The 17994-nt window shown below is 46.6% G+C and overlaps 1 protein-coding gene across 1 annotated transcript; it reads left to right on the plus strand.

Moving 5' to 3' along the window:
* The first annotated feature begins 505 nt into the window (after nucleotides 1-505).
* Nucleotides 506-4659, plus strand: LOC123128396 (protein ROLLING AND ERECT LEAF 2). The gene is made up of 4 exons (XM_044548385.1): nucleotides 506-1775; nucleotides 1920-2107; nucleotides 3210-3433; nucleotides 3528-4659. The coding sequence occupies exons 1-4, from the start codon at nucleotides 677-679 to the stop codon at nucleotides 4324-4326; spliced, it is 2310 nt and encodes a 769-aa protein (XP_044404320.1). The 5' UTR covers nucleotides 506-676; the 3' UTR covers nucleotides 4327-4659.
* The last annotated feature ends 13335 nt before the right edge of the window (nucleotides 4660-17994 follow it).

The following is a 17994-nucleotide window of genomic DNA, read 5'->3' on the forward strand; positions in this document are numbered from 1 at the left end:
CTTGTGATCTACGTTCTCTTCATCGGGGAGGGTGTTGCTCTGGTGTACTTGTCTGGGACCTTAGCACGGCGATTTTTCGACTGTCTACTACAATAAGGTTTGCCCAGCTTCGATGAGGGAAAGGCGATGACGACGACATGCCTTCAACTCGATCTAGTAAATTTAGTCGTTGCTAGGTAGTGTACGGACCTGGATGTAATTTTTCACTTCTGGTGTTCTCTATGTTCTCGAAAGAGAAAAAAGAAATCGCTGTATTGAAATGGGTAAATTTGTCATCCGGGTACAGAAATGACATGGAAATTTTGGCTTAGCCACCTCGCGTGCCTACGCAAAGACGAGGTAACGCGCTTCTCCGTCTGGCCCACTTCGCACGCCCGGTAGCCGGGCCCGGAAACGCGAAGGCGGCCAGAAAGTATACGGAAAAGAGGCCCGTTAAAGAAGAAGAAGAAGAAGAAAATAAATAAAAAGAGCAACGGAAATTAAACTTGGCACAGCCGAGCCGGAGGAAGGCGCACGCACCCACCTCACTCTCCCACTCAAGTACACACTCCTCGCTGCTCGCTCTCCTCTCTGACGGACGGCAGAGTGGGCGAAGAGGAAGAAGAAGCCGCCGGAAGACAGGGAGAGAGGGAGGAGGGGAGGGAGATCTGCGCGGGGGAGGAGAGGAGAGGCAGCGATGGGGTGCGCGGCATCCAAGGTGGAGCAGGAGGACACGGTGCGGCGCTGCAAGGAGCGCCGGCGCAACATCAAGGACGCCGTCGCCGCGCGCCAGCTGCTCGCCTCGGCGCACGCCGACTACCTCCGCTCCCTCCGCATCACGGCCGCCGCGCTCTCCCGCTTCGCGCAGGGCCACTCGTCGCTCACCGTCTCCCACCACACCGCGCCCGTCCTCCTCACCACCGCCGCGCCGCCGGCCCTGCACGCGCCCGCGCCCGCCGCCACGTCCTCCGTCGCCTCGTCCTCGCTGCCGCCCCCCACGCCGCTCCCTCGCCACCAGCCGCCGCCACCGCCGCCGCCCCAGCAGCAGCCTCAGCCGCAGCCGCAGGCGGCTGCCGCTGCGCTCAGGGTCGACATGGATCCGAGGATGCGGCGGCTCAAGGTGCCGCACATCCTGTCGGACTCGAGCGTCGCGTCGTCGTTCCGGAAGCCGCCGGTGGTGGGGACGCCCTCCTCCTCGTCGGCCTGGGACTGGGAGAACTTCTACCCGCCGTCGCCGCCCGACTCCGAGTTCTTCGACCGCCGCAAGACCGATCTCGAGGAGGCAAACCGCCTCCGCGAGCTCGACGACGAGGCCAAGGCCCGGGGCTACCCCCAGCGCCGCCACGACCACCTCAAAGAAGAGGACGAGGTCGACGACAGCCATGGAGAAGACGAGGAGACGGAGAGGGAGGATATGCATTGCGGCGGATGGGAGGACGAGGAAGACCACTACGCGTCGACGACCACGTCGGAGACCAGATCAGAGGAAGGCGAGGTGGGGAATAGATCCGAGTGCGGGTTCGCGGCCAGATCGGAGTATGGCGGGACAGCGCCGTCCGAGTACGCCGCCGTGCCAATGCAGCTGAGGAGGGCCGAGAGGTCAGAGGTCGGAGACTCCTTCTCCACGGTCACGGGGGCGACCGAGATGCGGATGGTGGTGCGCCACCGCACGCTCTCAGAGATCGTCGCGGCCATCGAGGAGTACTTCGTCAAGGCGGCCGACGCGGGCGACAACGTGTCGGAGCTCCTGGAGGCCAGCCGCGCACAGCTCGACCGCAACTTCCAGCAACTTAAAAGTAATCGCCATTACACGAATTGCGCCCCAGAATGCTATTTTCTCCAAGTGCTTTAGGATTTTTTTAACAAAGATGCAATGCTTTCTTGCCCAAATGGTGACAATGCTTTAGCATTTTGGCTTAATCTGATTTCTCCTTTCGCAGAGACGGTGTACCACTCCAACAGCGTGCTATCAGCACTGGCGTCGACATGGACTTCAAAGCCGCCATTGGCTGTGCGCTACAAGCTGGACACCAATTCACTGGAGATGGGATCAATGGAAGGGAAGAGCCATGGGTCAACACTGGAGCGGCTCTTGGCCTGGGAAAAGAAGCTATATGAGGAGGTCAAGGTAATTTTACTATCCATCTCGAGGCCATTGGTGACTGTTAATTATACTTTCAAGTTAACAGTTGAGTACATTGCTCAAATTGGTATTGCCTTGCTGTATAAAAATTGTCAGCTAAGCAGTTAAAACTATGCTATGACTGTTAGTTATGATTCATTAGTTGTCGATGGAACATGCTGAAACTATTCAGGGGCTCCACCTGTGAATGATCCAACTATGTTGCTAGAGGATATTAGCTGATGTTTTCGGTCATCAACAAATTTCAAATTCTTCCACCAGGAACTCTTTATGATAAAGCAAATAAATGAGTATATAATGCTAGAATAAGATGTGCGTCGTCTGTATTTAACCCATGGTCAAGGATGAAGTGAAACTAGTGGTTGCACCATGAAGAGAGCTCTATCTCTTGGAGGTTGTAGGATTCTGGTAGGTACAAATAAATTATAGAAAACAAATGACTAGACATTGTTTCTGTTTTGCTAGATTGGGTGACACCTCTCTAGATTTGAAGTTGGTGTCTTGATACAATTTAATGTATAGCAGTGCTCCCTTTTGTTCAGCAATTGTGGAAGAAGAATCTGATCCTGTTGCAGAAAGCTTCTTTAGAGAGGCCCTGCACTTTCCTCCTTTGGAACAGCTGGAGCATTGGCTTGATAGTTTTAGCTGCTTTCAGCAAAGGCAGCAGTGATACATGCCATTAGATCTCCTAACCACACATTCGTATTTTCCTCCCTTCCTTTATGCTCTGTTTTTGTCTAAACTACTCATCCTTTGAGATTCTTTACTTTATAGTGTACAAAGGTCTCCAAACCTTGAGAAATTGTCTTTAATGTACATAATATATCTGATAATGCTGGGCACGAGAAAGTTCCTAGGCTGGGGCATTGCCTTTTGCTGCTATAGAAACCACTACAACATTTATATTGGATAAGTTTAGTGACGCCAAATAGTGTTCATTTGGTTTCCTTAGTTTGGGATAGAATGTGATTCCTTTAAAGTTATTGCACTGCACTTGTTTTTCTTCTTGCATATGTATGCTAAACAGTTTATCGAACCCAACTGTTCAGATATTAAAGCGTATATGCATTTATTTGAACTTCTGCAGGCTAGAGAGAGCGTTAAGATTGAGCATGAGAAGAAGCTTTCTACCCTGCAAAGCTTGGAATACAGAGGGAGGGGCAGTGCCAAGCTGGACAAGACCAAGGCCTCCATAAACAAGCTGCAATCACTGATCGTTGTTACGTCGCAAGCTGCCACTACCACATCCTCAGCCATCGTCAGCGTCCGCGACAATGAGCTCGCGCCACAGCTTGTCGAGCTTTGTTTCGCGTAAGTTGTGTCCCTTGTTCCGAAACCCCTGATTCCAGATCTTGTGATGCTGCCAGGAAGCACTACTTAACTGTTTCTGAATTTTGACATGCAGGTTGCTGAGCATGTGGAGGTCCATGAACTACTTCCACGAGACACAGAATGAGATCGTTCAACAAGTGCGCGGTCTGGTGGACAACTCCATGGCCGAGTCAACGTCCGACCTTCACAGGCTTGCGACGCGTGATCTCGAGGCCGCAGTCTCGGCATGGCACTCCAACTTCAACCGGCTCATCAAGTATCAGCGTGAATACATCCGTTCTCTGTATGGCTGGCTGAAGCTTACACTCTTCCAAGTGGACAGCATTACCCCACAGGAGGCCCACGCGTCACTCATCTCACGCGAGCTGACCACCTTCTGCGACGAGTGGAAGCAGGCATTGGACCGGCTTCCCGACGCGGTGGCTTCGGAGGCCATCAAGAGCTTCGTGAATGTCATCCATGTCATCTACACCAAGCAGGCAGAAGAGATGAAGATCAAGAAGCGGACCGAGGCGTACTCAAAGGAGCTGGAGAAGAAGACCAACTCGCTGAGGGCCATCGAGAAGAAGTACTACCAGTCGTACTCGATGGTAGGCCTTGGCCTCCCTGGCAGCGGGCGTGACGGCATCGAAGGCCACTCGTTCGACGCCCGCGATCCTCTCTCCGAGAAGAAGACCGAGATCGCCCAGTGTCGCCGGAAGGTGGAGGATGAGATAACGAGGCATGCCAAGGCTGTGGAGGTGACAAGGTCCATGACACTGAACAACATCCAGACTGGCCTGCCAGGAATGTTCCAGGCCATAGCCGGCTTCTCGGGCACGGTCGTCGAGGCCCTCGATGTGGTCTGCCGGCGAGCCGGATCGGTGCGGTAGGATGTCAGACCCCATAAGAACATCATTTTGGTGTGTCTCTGTCTCTTTGGGTGGTATGTTGATCTATATAGGGAAAATGCGATATATATATATATATATATATATATAGTTAAGTTAAAGCTTAGGGATGAAACGTGGGGAGAAGGCTTCCCTGGCTGGTTTTGCCTTTGTTTGGGGATTGATCATTTTGGTTGTAGATAATGATTTTGCCCAGGAATCGCCGCTCATCTTCTTTCCTCCCTTTCTGGGTTGTGTGAAGGAGGAAGACATGTAATGTACAGGCCCTGTGGCCACCTTGTCGCGCTCTAATGGCCAAGTTTACGCTTGCTCTTCTCTCTTGCAACTTAAAATCTATGCTCATGTCTGTAGCTAAGTTTTTTTTTTTTTTGAGGTAGCACGTAGCTAAGCTCTATTGTTTGAAGTGATTCAGAGTTGTTGGGAGAAAGAATTCCCAAGCCTGAAGTCTGAAGTGAAAGCAGATGCTGTGTTTTCCCGGTGGTGGGCGCTGCTGTCCCTTCATCTTTTCTGTTGTCTCGCTGCCTGCCTGGATGCAGGACGTCTTACGTTGGTTTTTTGCTGCCCCATTTCGGTCCACCGCAGTTAATTGCCCTGCTGCTGCTGCTGCTGCTGCTTCCATTGTGTAAAACCGACATGTCCTCTGCTGGAACATGTGCTCTCCTCGCCATACGCTCTGTGCAAGGATACTGTCTCTTGACTTCTGGGCTCCCAGTTCGGCCAGGTGGCGACGCACCGTTTGGAGTTTCCGACAACAGGAACTAATAATAAGCCGTTTCCTTCCTGCGTTCCAAGCTTGTACTCTAGTAGTATGATCCTGACGGTTTCACCATGAAGCAGTGCCAGCCAAATGCTGCGTCCTCTTCGGCTCCGTTTGCCCAATGACATGGCTTCATTGATTCACGGCGGCCTGCGTTTCTGTGGGTGGGAGTGAAGGTGCAGCCGCAAGGCTGTCAGTTTGGACCTATCCTGCGGTTAGTTGGGCACAGCACGGCAATGCTACAAGGACGCACGTTGGCATGCAATGCAATGCAACCTTTTCCTCTCTGAAAGGGGCACGGAAAAGTGGTTGGCGCCATGTTCGTCCCCAGGAGCGGCCGGCGCCATGATTCCGGTTCACACCGCCTGCTGGGTTTTGTTTTCTCTCGTTTTCTCCCTTAAGCGGCGATGCTGGACTGTTTGATGGCAGGGAATGGGGAAAAATAATCTGACCATTGGCATTAGAATCATCGACACGTGCATCTGGGCATGAACATATATGCCCTTCTTCTTCCTCCTTGTGACCCCGGCTGCCGGCTGGTGCTATTCAAGTTGGAGATGGACCGAGCTAGGTTCCAAAAACCCTTGGTGCTGGATGGATGGATGGAGAATCTGGGAATAAAGAGCCCTAGTTTGTAGGTGGTGGTCTGGTCTGGTGGAGCTGGGCTATGGACCAGACAGCGGCTAGGCAGCTAGAGGGGCGGGGAGCTTCTATTCTTGGACGGGAAAGGATAAGAGGGTGCTTGGATACAAGGGATTATTTTTAGTCTGACTAAAAATAGTCTTTTTTAGAGGCTAAAGTTCCAAGCACCCTTGACTAAAAAGAGGCTAGGACTAGTCTTTAGGCTAAAATCTTGAGGCTAAAGTTCCAAGGCCTGCCAAGGCTGTGCCTCCCAGTCGTGGTGGCTCCTTTCCTCCTTTTATTTACTGTGCCTCTGCCTCTAGCTCTAGCTCTAGGACGGTGAGTGTGCTTCACTAGCATAGAGATAAGACCGAATGACCGCCCCCCCCCCCCCTGTGTTTCTCTATGGACTCTGGGCCGGTGGCCGAGGACGTGAGTGACACAACGAACTACAGCAGTACCGGGCCACGGATATAGTTCTTACCATAACTCCTAAAGCACATGACCGTTACTACACTACACGCTTGGTCCGATGCTGTTCTCTCGCTACAATACCGCGCCATTGTTTAGGACCTCTTTGATTCCAGTGATTTTGGTTCTCGTAGGTAGGGGCATTTGGAAAGCGGTCTTGGTAAAGTCTAGAATGTCTGCCAGTGTCCATGCACAGAACCAGCCTAATGTGTAGCATTGAGCCGTCGATGTTCATCGTGAACTAGCGTGCTAAACATACCATAGCAAATATGGGTTCGTCCTTGTCATTGTCCAAGATAAATTGTAGAAGGTGTCCACTATAAAAAAACATACTCCCTCCGTCTCAAAGTACTTACTGCAAAAATGGATGTAACGTGAACTGTAATCCTATCCAAAAACAAGGGACGTGGCCGTTAGTAAGATGTTACACCCCCCCCCCCCCCCCCCCCGCCGGGTTACTCCCTCCGATCCTATTTAGTCTGCGCCTAAGTTTGTCCAAAAAATCCGCAATAGTCTGCGCGCTGAGATCTTTCACCCATTCTTTCCAACTGTACCCCTCCACTACTACTTCAGTGAGTAACTCTCGCATGCCTTTCTTTAAACCAGAACGAGGAGAGAAGGAAGGGCCAGCCAACCAGCGGATACAACGCATGAGATGGCATGGGAATCAGCTGCATGCAGCATTTATAGCGATTGTGATCTTGTCGTGTAATCCATTCAAGTACAGGGGCAAAGTAGTCCAAAACATCACAACGGGAGCTCTCCTTGGTATCTGTGTTTGCTCTTAGGTGCAGACTAAATAGGATCGGAGGGAGTACAATACATGAGATTAATTAATTAAACATGTGGTAATTAATTTCTAGTGATTCTATTGATCTTCACTTTGACCATGTAGAATGATCATCTTAAAAAATGATCTTTCGAGAAAAATCATGGAATCGGGAGATATACAAAGTAAGTCGTGAAAACTCCCTTAAAAATCCAGTGAAAATAAGAAAAAAAATGACATATTACAATGCTTGTGTTACAATTGCCTCCCTAAAGCCTTGCACGCTAAACCATATAGGAGAAAATTCGTAAAGGAAAATAGTGAAATATCAAAGGTCCAACGGTCTTAACCAGGTTATTATGTAGGAGCTAACTAGATCTTGCAAAACACAAAGTCATCCCGTATCAATTTTATTAATATATTTTTATAATAATGATCGTGGTAAGGACTTCCTAAACAAATCAACAAGGTTATCACATGACTTTATTTGTAAAAATATTTTTATGCAACTCACAGGGATAAAATAAGTTTGAAGAAATATGCTTTCTACTATTGCTCTTTATATAACATGTCTGCACTTGCGTAATAAATGGAACTTATCTTAATAGATGCAAACAAACTTATGGTTGGATAGTGATACCCCAAGCAAAGCAATGTTCAAATCTTACACTTGATATTGGTGCCATCTCGGATCTCGCCCTTTCGCTCCTGTCGCTTGTGCCCCATCGCCGAGCAAATGCACTGTGGCCGATGGGATCAATGGCCGCAGTTGGGCGGCCGATCTCCAATTCTCCATGGTGCTCTCACCCTAGGAGCGTTGGTCGAGCATGTGCAGCTCTGGAGGCTGCTTAGGCCCATCTCCCTCCCCAACTGTCTTGGTCGACTTTCCTGGCGCTGGACTGCCGACTCTAAATACTCCACCAGGCCTTGTCATCAAGCCCTCTTTGCCGGCTCTACCGCCACCCCATTCTGGCGCATCACGTGGTGCAACTGGGCCCTCCTTTGCATCAAGGTGTTCACTTGGCTCGCTGACCTCGACCGCTGCTAGACCGCAACAAGGCATGCTCGTCACGACATACCGCACAATGACCATTGTGCCCTTTGTGATCAAGCCGAGGAAACCATGCAACACATCATCATTGGGTGCCCCTTCTCGAGGCATATTTGGCATGACGTTTTGGCTTGGGTGCACACTACTACTCATGCCCCATCCGGCAATGAGGAGTTCCCCCGTGGTGCATGAAGGTGATCACGGAATCTCTTGCAGGTCAGCGCAAGGGCTTGGCCACGCTGGCTCTCCTCACGCCTGGTCCATCTGGGGGCAACACAATAGGTGCGTATTCAATGACGAGAGCCCCCATCTCGCTTCTCATCACGTCCATCCAAGACGAGGCTAGGTATTGGGTTAGGACGGTGATACATCTCCGTCGTATCTACTATTCCAAACACTTTTGCTCTTGTTTTGGACTCTAATTTGCATGATTTGAATGAAACTAACCCGGACCGACGTTGTTTTCAGCAGAATTGCCATGGTGTTTTTTGTGTGTAGAAATCAAAGTTGTCGGATTAACCTGAAAATTTACGAAGAATATTTTTGGAAAATATAAAAAGTACTGGTGAAAAAATATACCAGAGGGGGGCCACCCAGGAGCCACAAGCTCAGTGGACTGTGCCCACCTCTATGGCCTCCCGCACCGCCTCTTAATCCTATAAATACCCCAATATTCCAAAACCCTAGGAGAGTCGACGAAGCACAATTCCAGCCGCCGCAAGTTCCAAAACCATCAGATCTAATCTAGACACCATCACGGAGGGGTTCATCATCCTCATTGGTTCCTCTCTGATGATGCGTGAGTAGTTCATCATAGACTTACGGGTCCGTAGGCAGTAGCTAGATGGCTTCTTCTCTCTTTTTGATTCTCAATACAATGGTCTCTTGGAGATCTATTTGATATAACTCTTTTTGCGGTGTGTTTGTTGGGATCCGACGGACTTTGAGTTTATGATCAGATCTATATCCATGAATACAATTTGAGTCTTCTTTGATCTCTTATATGCATGATTACTTATAGCCTCGTATTTCTTCTTTAAATCTTTGGTTTAGGACTAGATCGATTTTTCTTGCCATGGGAAGAGGTGCTTTGTGATGGGTTCGATCGTGCGGTGTTCTTTCCCAGTGATAGAAGGGGCAGCAATACACACATGTATCGTTGCCATTAAGGATAACAAGATGGGGGCTATTCCTACATGAATAGATCTCGTCTACATCATGTCATCATTATTATTGCATTACTCCGTTTCTCCATGAATTCAATACACTAGATGCATGCTTGATAGCGGTCGATGTGTGGAGTAATAGTAGTAGATGCAGGCAGGAGTCAGTCTACTAATCTTGGTGTGATGCCTATATAATGATCATTGCCTTGGATATCATCATAATTATTTTCTCTTATATCAATTGCCCAACAGTAATTTGTTTACCCACCGTATGCTATTTTATTGAGAGAAGCCACTAGTGAAATCTACGGCCTCGGGTCTATCTTTTATCATATTATTTTCAGATCTATTATTCCAAAAACCCTAAAATACCTTGCTGCACTTTTTCTTTACTAATTTTATTTTGTGCTTTCCCTAGATCTATTTATCCAATCTCATACATTTAATATATCTTTTTATCATCACTAGTAGAAAACAAGGCTTTCGTTTAGGCCAGATAAGCCCATTAGTCCCGGTTCTGTCACGAACCGGGACCCATGGGGGCATTGGTCTCGGTTCGTGAGGCTAGGGGGCCTGTCGGGCCTCGTGGGGGCATTGGTCCCGGTTCGTCTGGCCCCTTTGGTCCCGGTTGATGGGACGAACCGGGACCAATGGGCCTCGCTCCTGGCTCACCATCATTGGTCCTGGTTGGTGGCTTGAACTAGAACCAAAGGGTGTCCTTTAGTCCTGGTTCAAGCCATGAACCGGGACCAATGGTGATCCTATATATACCCCCTCGCCGGCGAGCAGAGCACCCCACTGCTCTGTTTTTTCTGGCCTGCGAGGGGAGGGCTTTGTGGTGCTCTAGCTCACCTCCTATGCAGATGAGGTGTTCGATGGAATGCCCGAGCCACACTACTTACGCTTTCTCCTCTCCAAGCTCGACCTCCAAGCTCCATTTTCCTCAATATTTGTCTAGGTTTAGTGGTCCGTCACATCCCGTCCCCGTCTTCACCGCCGTTGATCGCCCGTATCTCGTCGCTGGCACCACCGTGGTGAGCCTCTTGTTCTTATCTTCTTTCTGAAAGGAAAAAAATATTCTTACTTGTATGTTTAGATAGATACTTGTATAATTTTCTTACTTTTATTATTGCTTCTTATTATATAGTGTGATGGTTTTGGTATCCGCCCCCGTCGGCCCTCGTCCTGTCTATGATTCGGATGTGGTATATATTATCCTTTATAACTATTTGGTTCATTTATTATTTATGACAATTATGCCGACCAACGTGATAGATTTTATTTATCTAGAAGGTATGTGAACCAGAAATTCCAACCGACCCTATTGTCGAGAGGTTAAATTTAGTTGAAGAAGAAAACAATTTCTTGAAGGAAAAAATAAAAAAATTGAGGAGGAGAAGATGATATTGGAGTTGCATGTTGCGGATGTCATCGATGATCACAAGATCAAGATGGATGCAATGTGCTTGAAGATTATAAAGATTAGAAAATATGCCATTCATACTGAGGCTTGGTATCATTATGCCGTTGGATCAATTGTTACCTTGGTTGCGATTATGATCGAATTTTTTTCGCATTGAAATGTTTTACATAGTTTCAATGTATGGTTTAATTAATTAGATGCTCCGGAGAGCTATATGTTGTTCAATGAGAGAACCATGTATGTACTTTGGTTTTAATGTGATGATGAACTTCTATTAATTTGGTCACTTAATTACTATTCATGATGTTCTGTAATGGTTTTTGACACACTTAATTATATATAATGCACGCAGATGAACCGACAATGGATGTACGGTGATAGACACACCTCTGAGTACATTAAGGGCATGCATAATTTTCTCGAAGTGGCTGAGACAAACAAGAAGAATGGTTTTATGTGTTGTCCATGCCCTATATGTGGGCATACGAAGTCTTATTATGACTAGAAAACCATCCACACCCACCTGCTTTATAAGGGTTTCATGCCACACTATAATGTTTGGACCAAGCACGGAGAAATAGGGGTTATGATGGAAGACAACGAAGAAGAAGAGGACGATGACAACTATGTGCCCCCTGAATATGGTGATGCTGCAACGGGGGAAGCTGTTGAAGATCAAGAGGAACCAGACGATGTGCCCGATGATGATCTCCACTGGGTCATTGTTGATGCAAGGAGACAGTGCGAAAGTCAAAAGGAGAAGCTGAAGTTCGATCGCATGTTAGAGGATCACAAAAAAGGTTTGTACCCTAATTGCGAAGATGGCACATAAAGCTCGGTACCGTACATGAATTGTTGCAGTGGAAGGCATAGAATGGTGTGCCTGACAAAGGATTTGAGAAGCTACTGAAAATATTGAAGACGAAGCTTCCAAAGGATAATGAATTGCCAGACAGTATGTATGCAACGAAGAAGGTTGTATGCCCTCTAGGATTGGAGATGCAGAAGATACATGCATGCCCTAATGACTGCATCTTGTACCGTGGTGCATACGAGGATTTGAACGCATGCTTGGTATGTGGTGCATTGCGGTATAAGATCAGATGAGATGACCCTGCTGATGTTGACGGCGAGCGCCCCCGGAAGAGGGTTCCTGCCAAGGTGATGTGGTATGCTCCTATAATACCACGGTTGAAATGCTTGTTCAGAAACAAAGAGCATGCCAAGTATGCGATGGCACAGAGAGGACGTGAGAAAGACGGGAAGTTGAGAGCACCCGCTGACGGGTCGTAGTGGAGAAAAATCAAGAGAAGCTACTGGGAGGAGTTTGCAGGTGACGCAAGGAACGTATGGTTTGGTTTAAGCACAGATGGCATTAATCCTTTTGGGGAGCAGAGCAGCAATCACTGCACCTGGCCCGTGACTCTATGTATTTATAACCTTCCTCCTTGGCTGTGCTTGAAGCGGAAGTTCATTATGATGCCAGTTCTCATCCAAGGCCCTAAGCAACCCGGCAACGACATTGATGTGTACCTAAGGCCATTAGTTGAAGAACTTTTACAACTGTGGATTGGAAACAGTGTACGTGCGTGGGATGAGCACAAACAGGAGGAATTTGACCTGCATGCGTTGCTGTTTGTCACCATCAATGATTGGCCTCCTCTCAATAACCTTTCAGGACAGACAAACAAGGGATACCACGCATGCACACACTGTTTAGATAGCACTGAAAGTATATACCTGGACAAATGCAGGAAGAATGTGTACCCGGGGCATCGTTGATTCCTTCCGACCAACCATTAATGTCGAAAGAAAGGCAAGCATTTCAAAGGCGAGGCAGATCACCGGAAGAAGCCCGCCATGCGTACCGGTGATCACGTACTTGCTATGGTCAATGATTTAAAAGTAATCTTTGGAAAGGGTCCCGGCGGACTATCTGTTCCGAATGACGCTGAGGGATGCGCACCCATATGGAATAAGAAATCTATATTTTGGGACCTACCCTACTGGAAAGACCTAGAGGTCCGCTCTTCAATCGATGTGATGCACGTGACGAAGAACCTTTGCATGAACCTGCTAGGCTTCTTGGGCATGTATGGGAAGACAAAAGATACACCGGAGGCACGGGAGGACCTGCAACGTTTGCATGAAAAAGATGGGATGCCTCCAAAGCAATATGAAGGTCCTGCAGCTACACTCTTACCAAAGAAGAGAAGGAAATCTTCTTTGAATGCCTGCTCAGTATGAAGGTCCCGTCTGGCTACTCGTCGAATATAAAGGGAATAATAAATATGTCAGAGAAAAAGTTCCAGAACCTAAAGTATCATGACTGCCACGTGATTATGACGCAACTACTTCCGGTTGCATTGAGGGGGCTTCTACCGAAAATGTTCGATTAGCCATTGTGAAGCTATGTTCATTCCTCAATGCAATCTCTCAGAAGGTGATGGATCCAGAAATCCTACCAAGATTAAGGAGTGATGTGGCGCAATGTCTTGTCAGTTTCGAGCTGGTGTTCCCACCATCCTTCTTCAATATCATGACACACGTCCTAGTTCATCTAGTCGATGAGATTGTCGTTCTGGGCCTTGTATTTTTACACAATATGTTCCCCTTTGAGAGGTTCATGGGAGTCCTAAAGAAATATGTCCGTAACCGCGCTAGGCCAGAAGGAAGCATCTCCATGGGCCATCAAACAGAGGATGTCATTGGGTTTTGTGTTGACTTCATTCCTGTCCTTAAGAAGATAGGTCTCCCTCAATTGCGGTATGAGGGGAGACTGGGTGGAAAAGGCATGATAGGAGGGGACTCAATAATATGTAGGGACGGGCATTCTTGGTCTCAAGCACACTACACGGTTCTACGGAATTCTACCTTGGTGACCCCGTATGTCGATGAACAAAAGAACATTCTGCGCTCCAAACACCTGGACCAGTGTGATGACTGGATTACATGTGAACACATCAGGAGTTTCGGCAGTTGGTTCCAAACACGTCTCATGTGTGACAACACTGTTTCTGATGACCTGTACTCGTTGGCGAGGGAACCATCCTCGACTGTAATGACTTACAAAGGGTACGAGATAAATGGGAATACATTTTACACGATCGCCCAAGATCAAAAGAGCACCAACCAAAACAGTGGTGTCCGCTTTGATGCAGTAACCAAGAGGGGAAAGGACACATATTATGGTTACATAGTGGACATATGGGAACTTGACTATAGATATGATATTAAGTTCCCTTTGTTTAAGTGCAAATGGGTCAATCTGTCAGGAGGCGGGGTACAGGTAGACCCACAATACGGAATGACAACAGTGGATCTGAACAATCTAGGGTGCATAGACAAACCATTCGTCCTAGCCAATGATGTGGCACAAGTTTTCTATGTGAAGGACATGTCTACCAAACCGAGAAAAATAAAATATAAGGAAGCAGATACATCATACGATGAGCCAAAGCGCCACATAGTTCTTTCAGGGAAAGGAGACATCGTGGGATTCGAGGGCAATACAGACATGTCTGAAGGTTATGAAAAGTTTCATGAAATTCCTCCCTTTAAAGTCAAGGCTGACCCAAGCACCCTGTTAAACGATGAAGATTATCCATGGTTACGGAGCAATATGCAAATGACACAAGCGAAGAAAAAGTGAAGACTTTCTATCAACAACTATTATGATGATGCCTTTGATCTAGAATATTACTGCAGTTACATGTGAACAAATGAAATCCCTTTGTAACAGATGAGTTTTCGTCCGAAACCCTGATACTTCCAAAGAGATTGTCTGTTTTGTACACGAAGTGCATCCAGTTTTTGTCGTAACCCTCTCAACTTTTTAGCACATGCTATGTGGGTGAAATGATGATACCATGCCAACTTTCAACCTTTTTAGAGTTCATTTGTAGTGCTTTTCAATTTAAGGGTCATTTAGCTCAAAAATAAATCAGTACATGCATGAAAAATACAAAATGAAGTCACAGAGTATTGAAAATTGATGATGTGGCTTTGAATGGTGGATTTTGAACACAACAAAAGTCTGGAGTTCAATTAAGTTCAAAAAAATGGAATCCCTTTGTAACACATGAGTTTCCGTCTGAACCCCTGATACTTCGAAAGAGATTGTCCATTTTGCACACGAAGTGCAACCAGTTTTTGCCGTAACCCTCTCAACTTTTTAGCACATGCTATGTGGGTGAAATGATGATACCATGCCAACTTTAAACCTTTTCAGAGTTCATTTGTAATGCTTTTCAATTTCACGGTCATTTAGCTCAAATAATGAACTAATAGCAAAAAGAATGAACTAAAAATAATCAATTAAAATATTCTGCTATGATAAACTAAAACAAAACTACAATATCCTTCAATAGCAAAAATAATCAACTAAAAAGCTTTTATAAAACTCTAATAGCAAAAGGAATCAACTCAAAAAACTTTCATAAACCTCTAGTATGATTTAAACTAAAATTATATAAAATTTATGCAACCAAAATTATCAAAGTATTTTATGTTCAAAACATTAAAAGCAAAAAGAATTTTCATAAAGAATTTTTTGTTAGAAACTTTAATAACAAAAAGAATTATCATAAATATTTTTTGTGTTAGAAACTAAAATAACAAAATCTGTTTTTGAATATAGTGATAAAACACAGTAATAGTAAATAGAAGGAAAAAGAATCACTCAAAAATTTATTTTTATAGTAAAGTTATTCAAAAACTAGTGATTCACACAAATGTCAAAAAATTCAAATTTAAACTATTCAAATTGGAAAACAAATGGCACTGACAGAAAGTTTATAATTTTTATTACCTAAAAACAAAAAAGAACTAAAAAATAAAGCAAAAAACAAAAGAAAATAAATAATGCAAAAAAAGAAAGAAACTGGTAAAGAGAAAAAAATGCCACCTATTGGGCCCCCACGGTGTGAATACGACTAGACACCCTACCATGGGCCAGGATTCAGGCCCGCAGAAGGCCTAGTAGGCCCATCAAGCATAATAGTGACCACTAGTCCCGTAAGCCTACAATGGAGAGGAGCTCGAGAGGGGTGCGTCAGTGGGTCTTATAAACCACTGCGCGCCCCTCTCAACTAGTGAGGTGGGACTAAAGGTTTGTTCACGGGCAGCAACGGGGCCTTTGATCCCGGTTGGTGGCACCAATCAGTACCAAAGGGGGGCATTGCTACCGGTTCGTGCCACGAACCGGTACCAATGCCCCCCTTTTGAACCGGTTGGTGCCACCAACCGGTACCAAAGGCCTCTGTTTCGCGCCCTTTGGACTGCTGAAAAGAGACCTTTGGTACCGGTTGGTGGCACCAACCGGTACTAAAGGGGGGAATTGGTACCGCTTGGTTCCACTAAACGGTACCAATGCCCTGGGTATATAAGAAACCACTTAGCAGTTTCGACCAAATCCATCTTCTTCTCCCCGACGCCTGCTCCTCCTCGTCGCCATCGCCGCCGACGCCCCTGCGCCACCTTGCCGTCGTCGCCGCCACCGACGCCGTCAGGCTGCTCGTCGTCGCCATCACCGCCGCCACCGATGCTGTCAGGATGCTCAACCTCGCCGCCGCCACCACTGATGCCCTCTACCCCGACGACGGCCCCGCCCCTGCCCGCCCCGATGCGCCGCCCCTTGTGTGAGAACCAGCCTGCTCCCGCGCCCCTCCACTGTCCCGCGCTCCTGCACCCCTGCCCTGCCCCGTCGGCACCGACCCTCCGCCGTGCCCCTCCCCGATGTTTTTTACATGTTTTTTAGATGCTATATTTTTTTGTAGTATATTTTTAGATGTTTTTTTCATGTTTTTTAGATGCTATTTTTTCTGTAGTACATGATGATGATGTATATGATGATATATGAAAACTAGCTTGGTCAATTTTTGTACTAGATGATGATATATGAAAACTTTTTATATGTATATATATGATGATGATGATGTAATTTTGTTCGATGATATATGATGATGTAATTTTGTCGATATATATACCCCCTCCCCAATAACTTCGAGATGAGGGGGGTCGATATACCCCCTCCCCGATAACATTTTTTTCTATGTATATATGCCGTCGTTGTCGATATACCCCCTCCCCGATAACTTCGACATGGGGCGGGGAGTCGATATACCCCCTCCCCGATAATATTTTTTATATGTATATGTCGTCGTTGTCGATATACCCCCTCCCTGATAATTTTGACATGAGGGAGGGGGGTCGATATACCCCCTCCAGGATAACATTTTTTCTATGTATATGTCGTCGTTGTCGATATACCCCCTCCCTGATAATTTTGACATGAGGGAGGGGGGTCGATATACCCCCTCCAGGATAACATTTTTTCTATGTATATGTCGTCGTTGTCGATATACCCCCTCCCCGATACCTTCGACATGAGGGGGGTCGATATACCCCCTCCCAGATAACATTTTTTTCTATGTATATGTCATCGTTGTCGATATACCCCCTCCCCGATAACTTCGACATGAGGGGGGGGTCGATATACCCCCTCCCCGATAACATTTTTTCTATGTATATGTTGTCGTTGTCGATTTACCCCCTTCCCGATATAACTTCGACATGAGGAGAAGAACAAGGATAAGAAGAGCAGAGGAAGAAGAGGAGAAAAAAATAAGAAGAGGAAGAAGAAGAAAAAAAGAGGAGAAGAAGAAGGAATAGAGGAAAAGAAGAAAAAAATAGAAAACAATTTTTTATTTTTTCTTCTTCTCCTCTATTCCTTCTTCTTCTCCTCTTTTTTCTTCTTCTTTTTTTCTTCTATTTTTTCTTATTCTTCTCCTCTATTTCTTCTTCTTCTTCCTCTTCTTTTTTTTGTCGGGAACGAGGCTGTCGGGAACTAGGGTGTCGGAAATTAGGGTAGAGGGTCGAGGGTTGCCGAGAGGTCTATGTTTTCCACTATTAATATATCCATCTCTCATGTTTGTATATTAATTGCCATGTTGTAATATTTGCAGAAACTATGGATCAACAAAGAGACTTCGAACAAGAAGAGATATTGGGGGACATAATCCGCGACAGAGGTGATGTCTTGTTGTTTCTCAACGACCTCGAAGAAGGTCTGGAAGGAGAGGAAGCAGGCTACGGTGATCAAACAATGTAGGAGGAAAGTCATGATCGTGATGGTGGCTCCGGCGACCGTGATGACGGCTCCGGTGACAGAACGGAGTCGGGATCAGCTATTGCAAAGTCCGGCGAGGTGTGTGTGTGTGTGTGTATGTGTGTGTATACATATAATATATATAGGGTGGGTCTATTCTAATAACACCCCTTAAGACCTTATTCTGCACATCAATTTCTTGTTCTGCTAACACCCTAACCACGGTCACCCAACCCGCGCTGACCGACCGAATAAAAAAGCCACCCCTCCCACCACTCTCCCCC

Source organism: Triticum aestivum, chromosome 1B, assembly GCF_018294505.1.
Source record: "Triticum aestivum cultivar Chinese Spring chromosome 1B, IWGSC CS RefSeq v2.1, whole genome shotgun sequence".
Taxonomy (NCBI): domain Eukaryota; kingdom Viridiplantae; phylum Streptophyta; class Magnoliopsida; order Poales; family Poaceae; genus Triticum; species Triticum aestivum.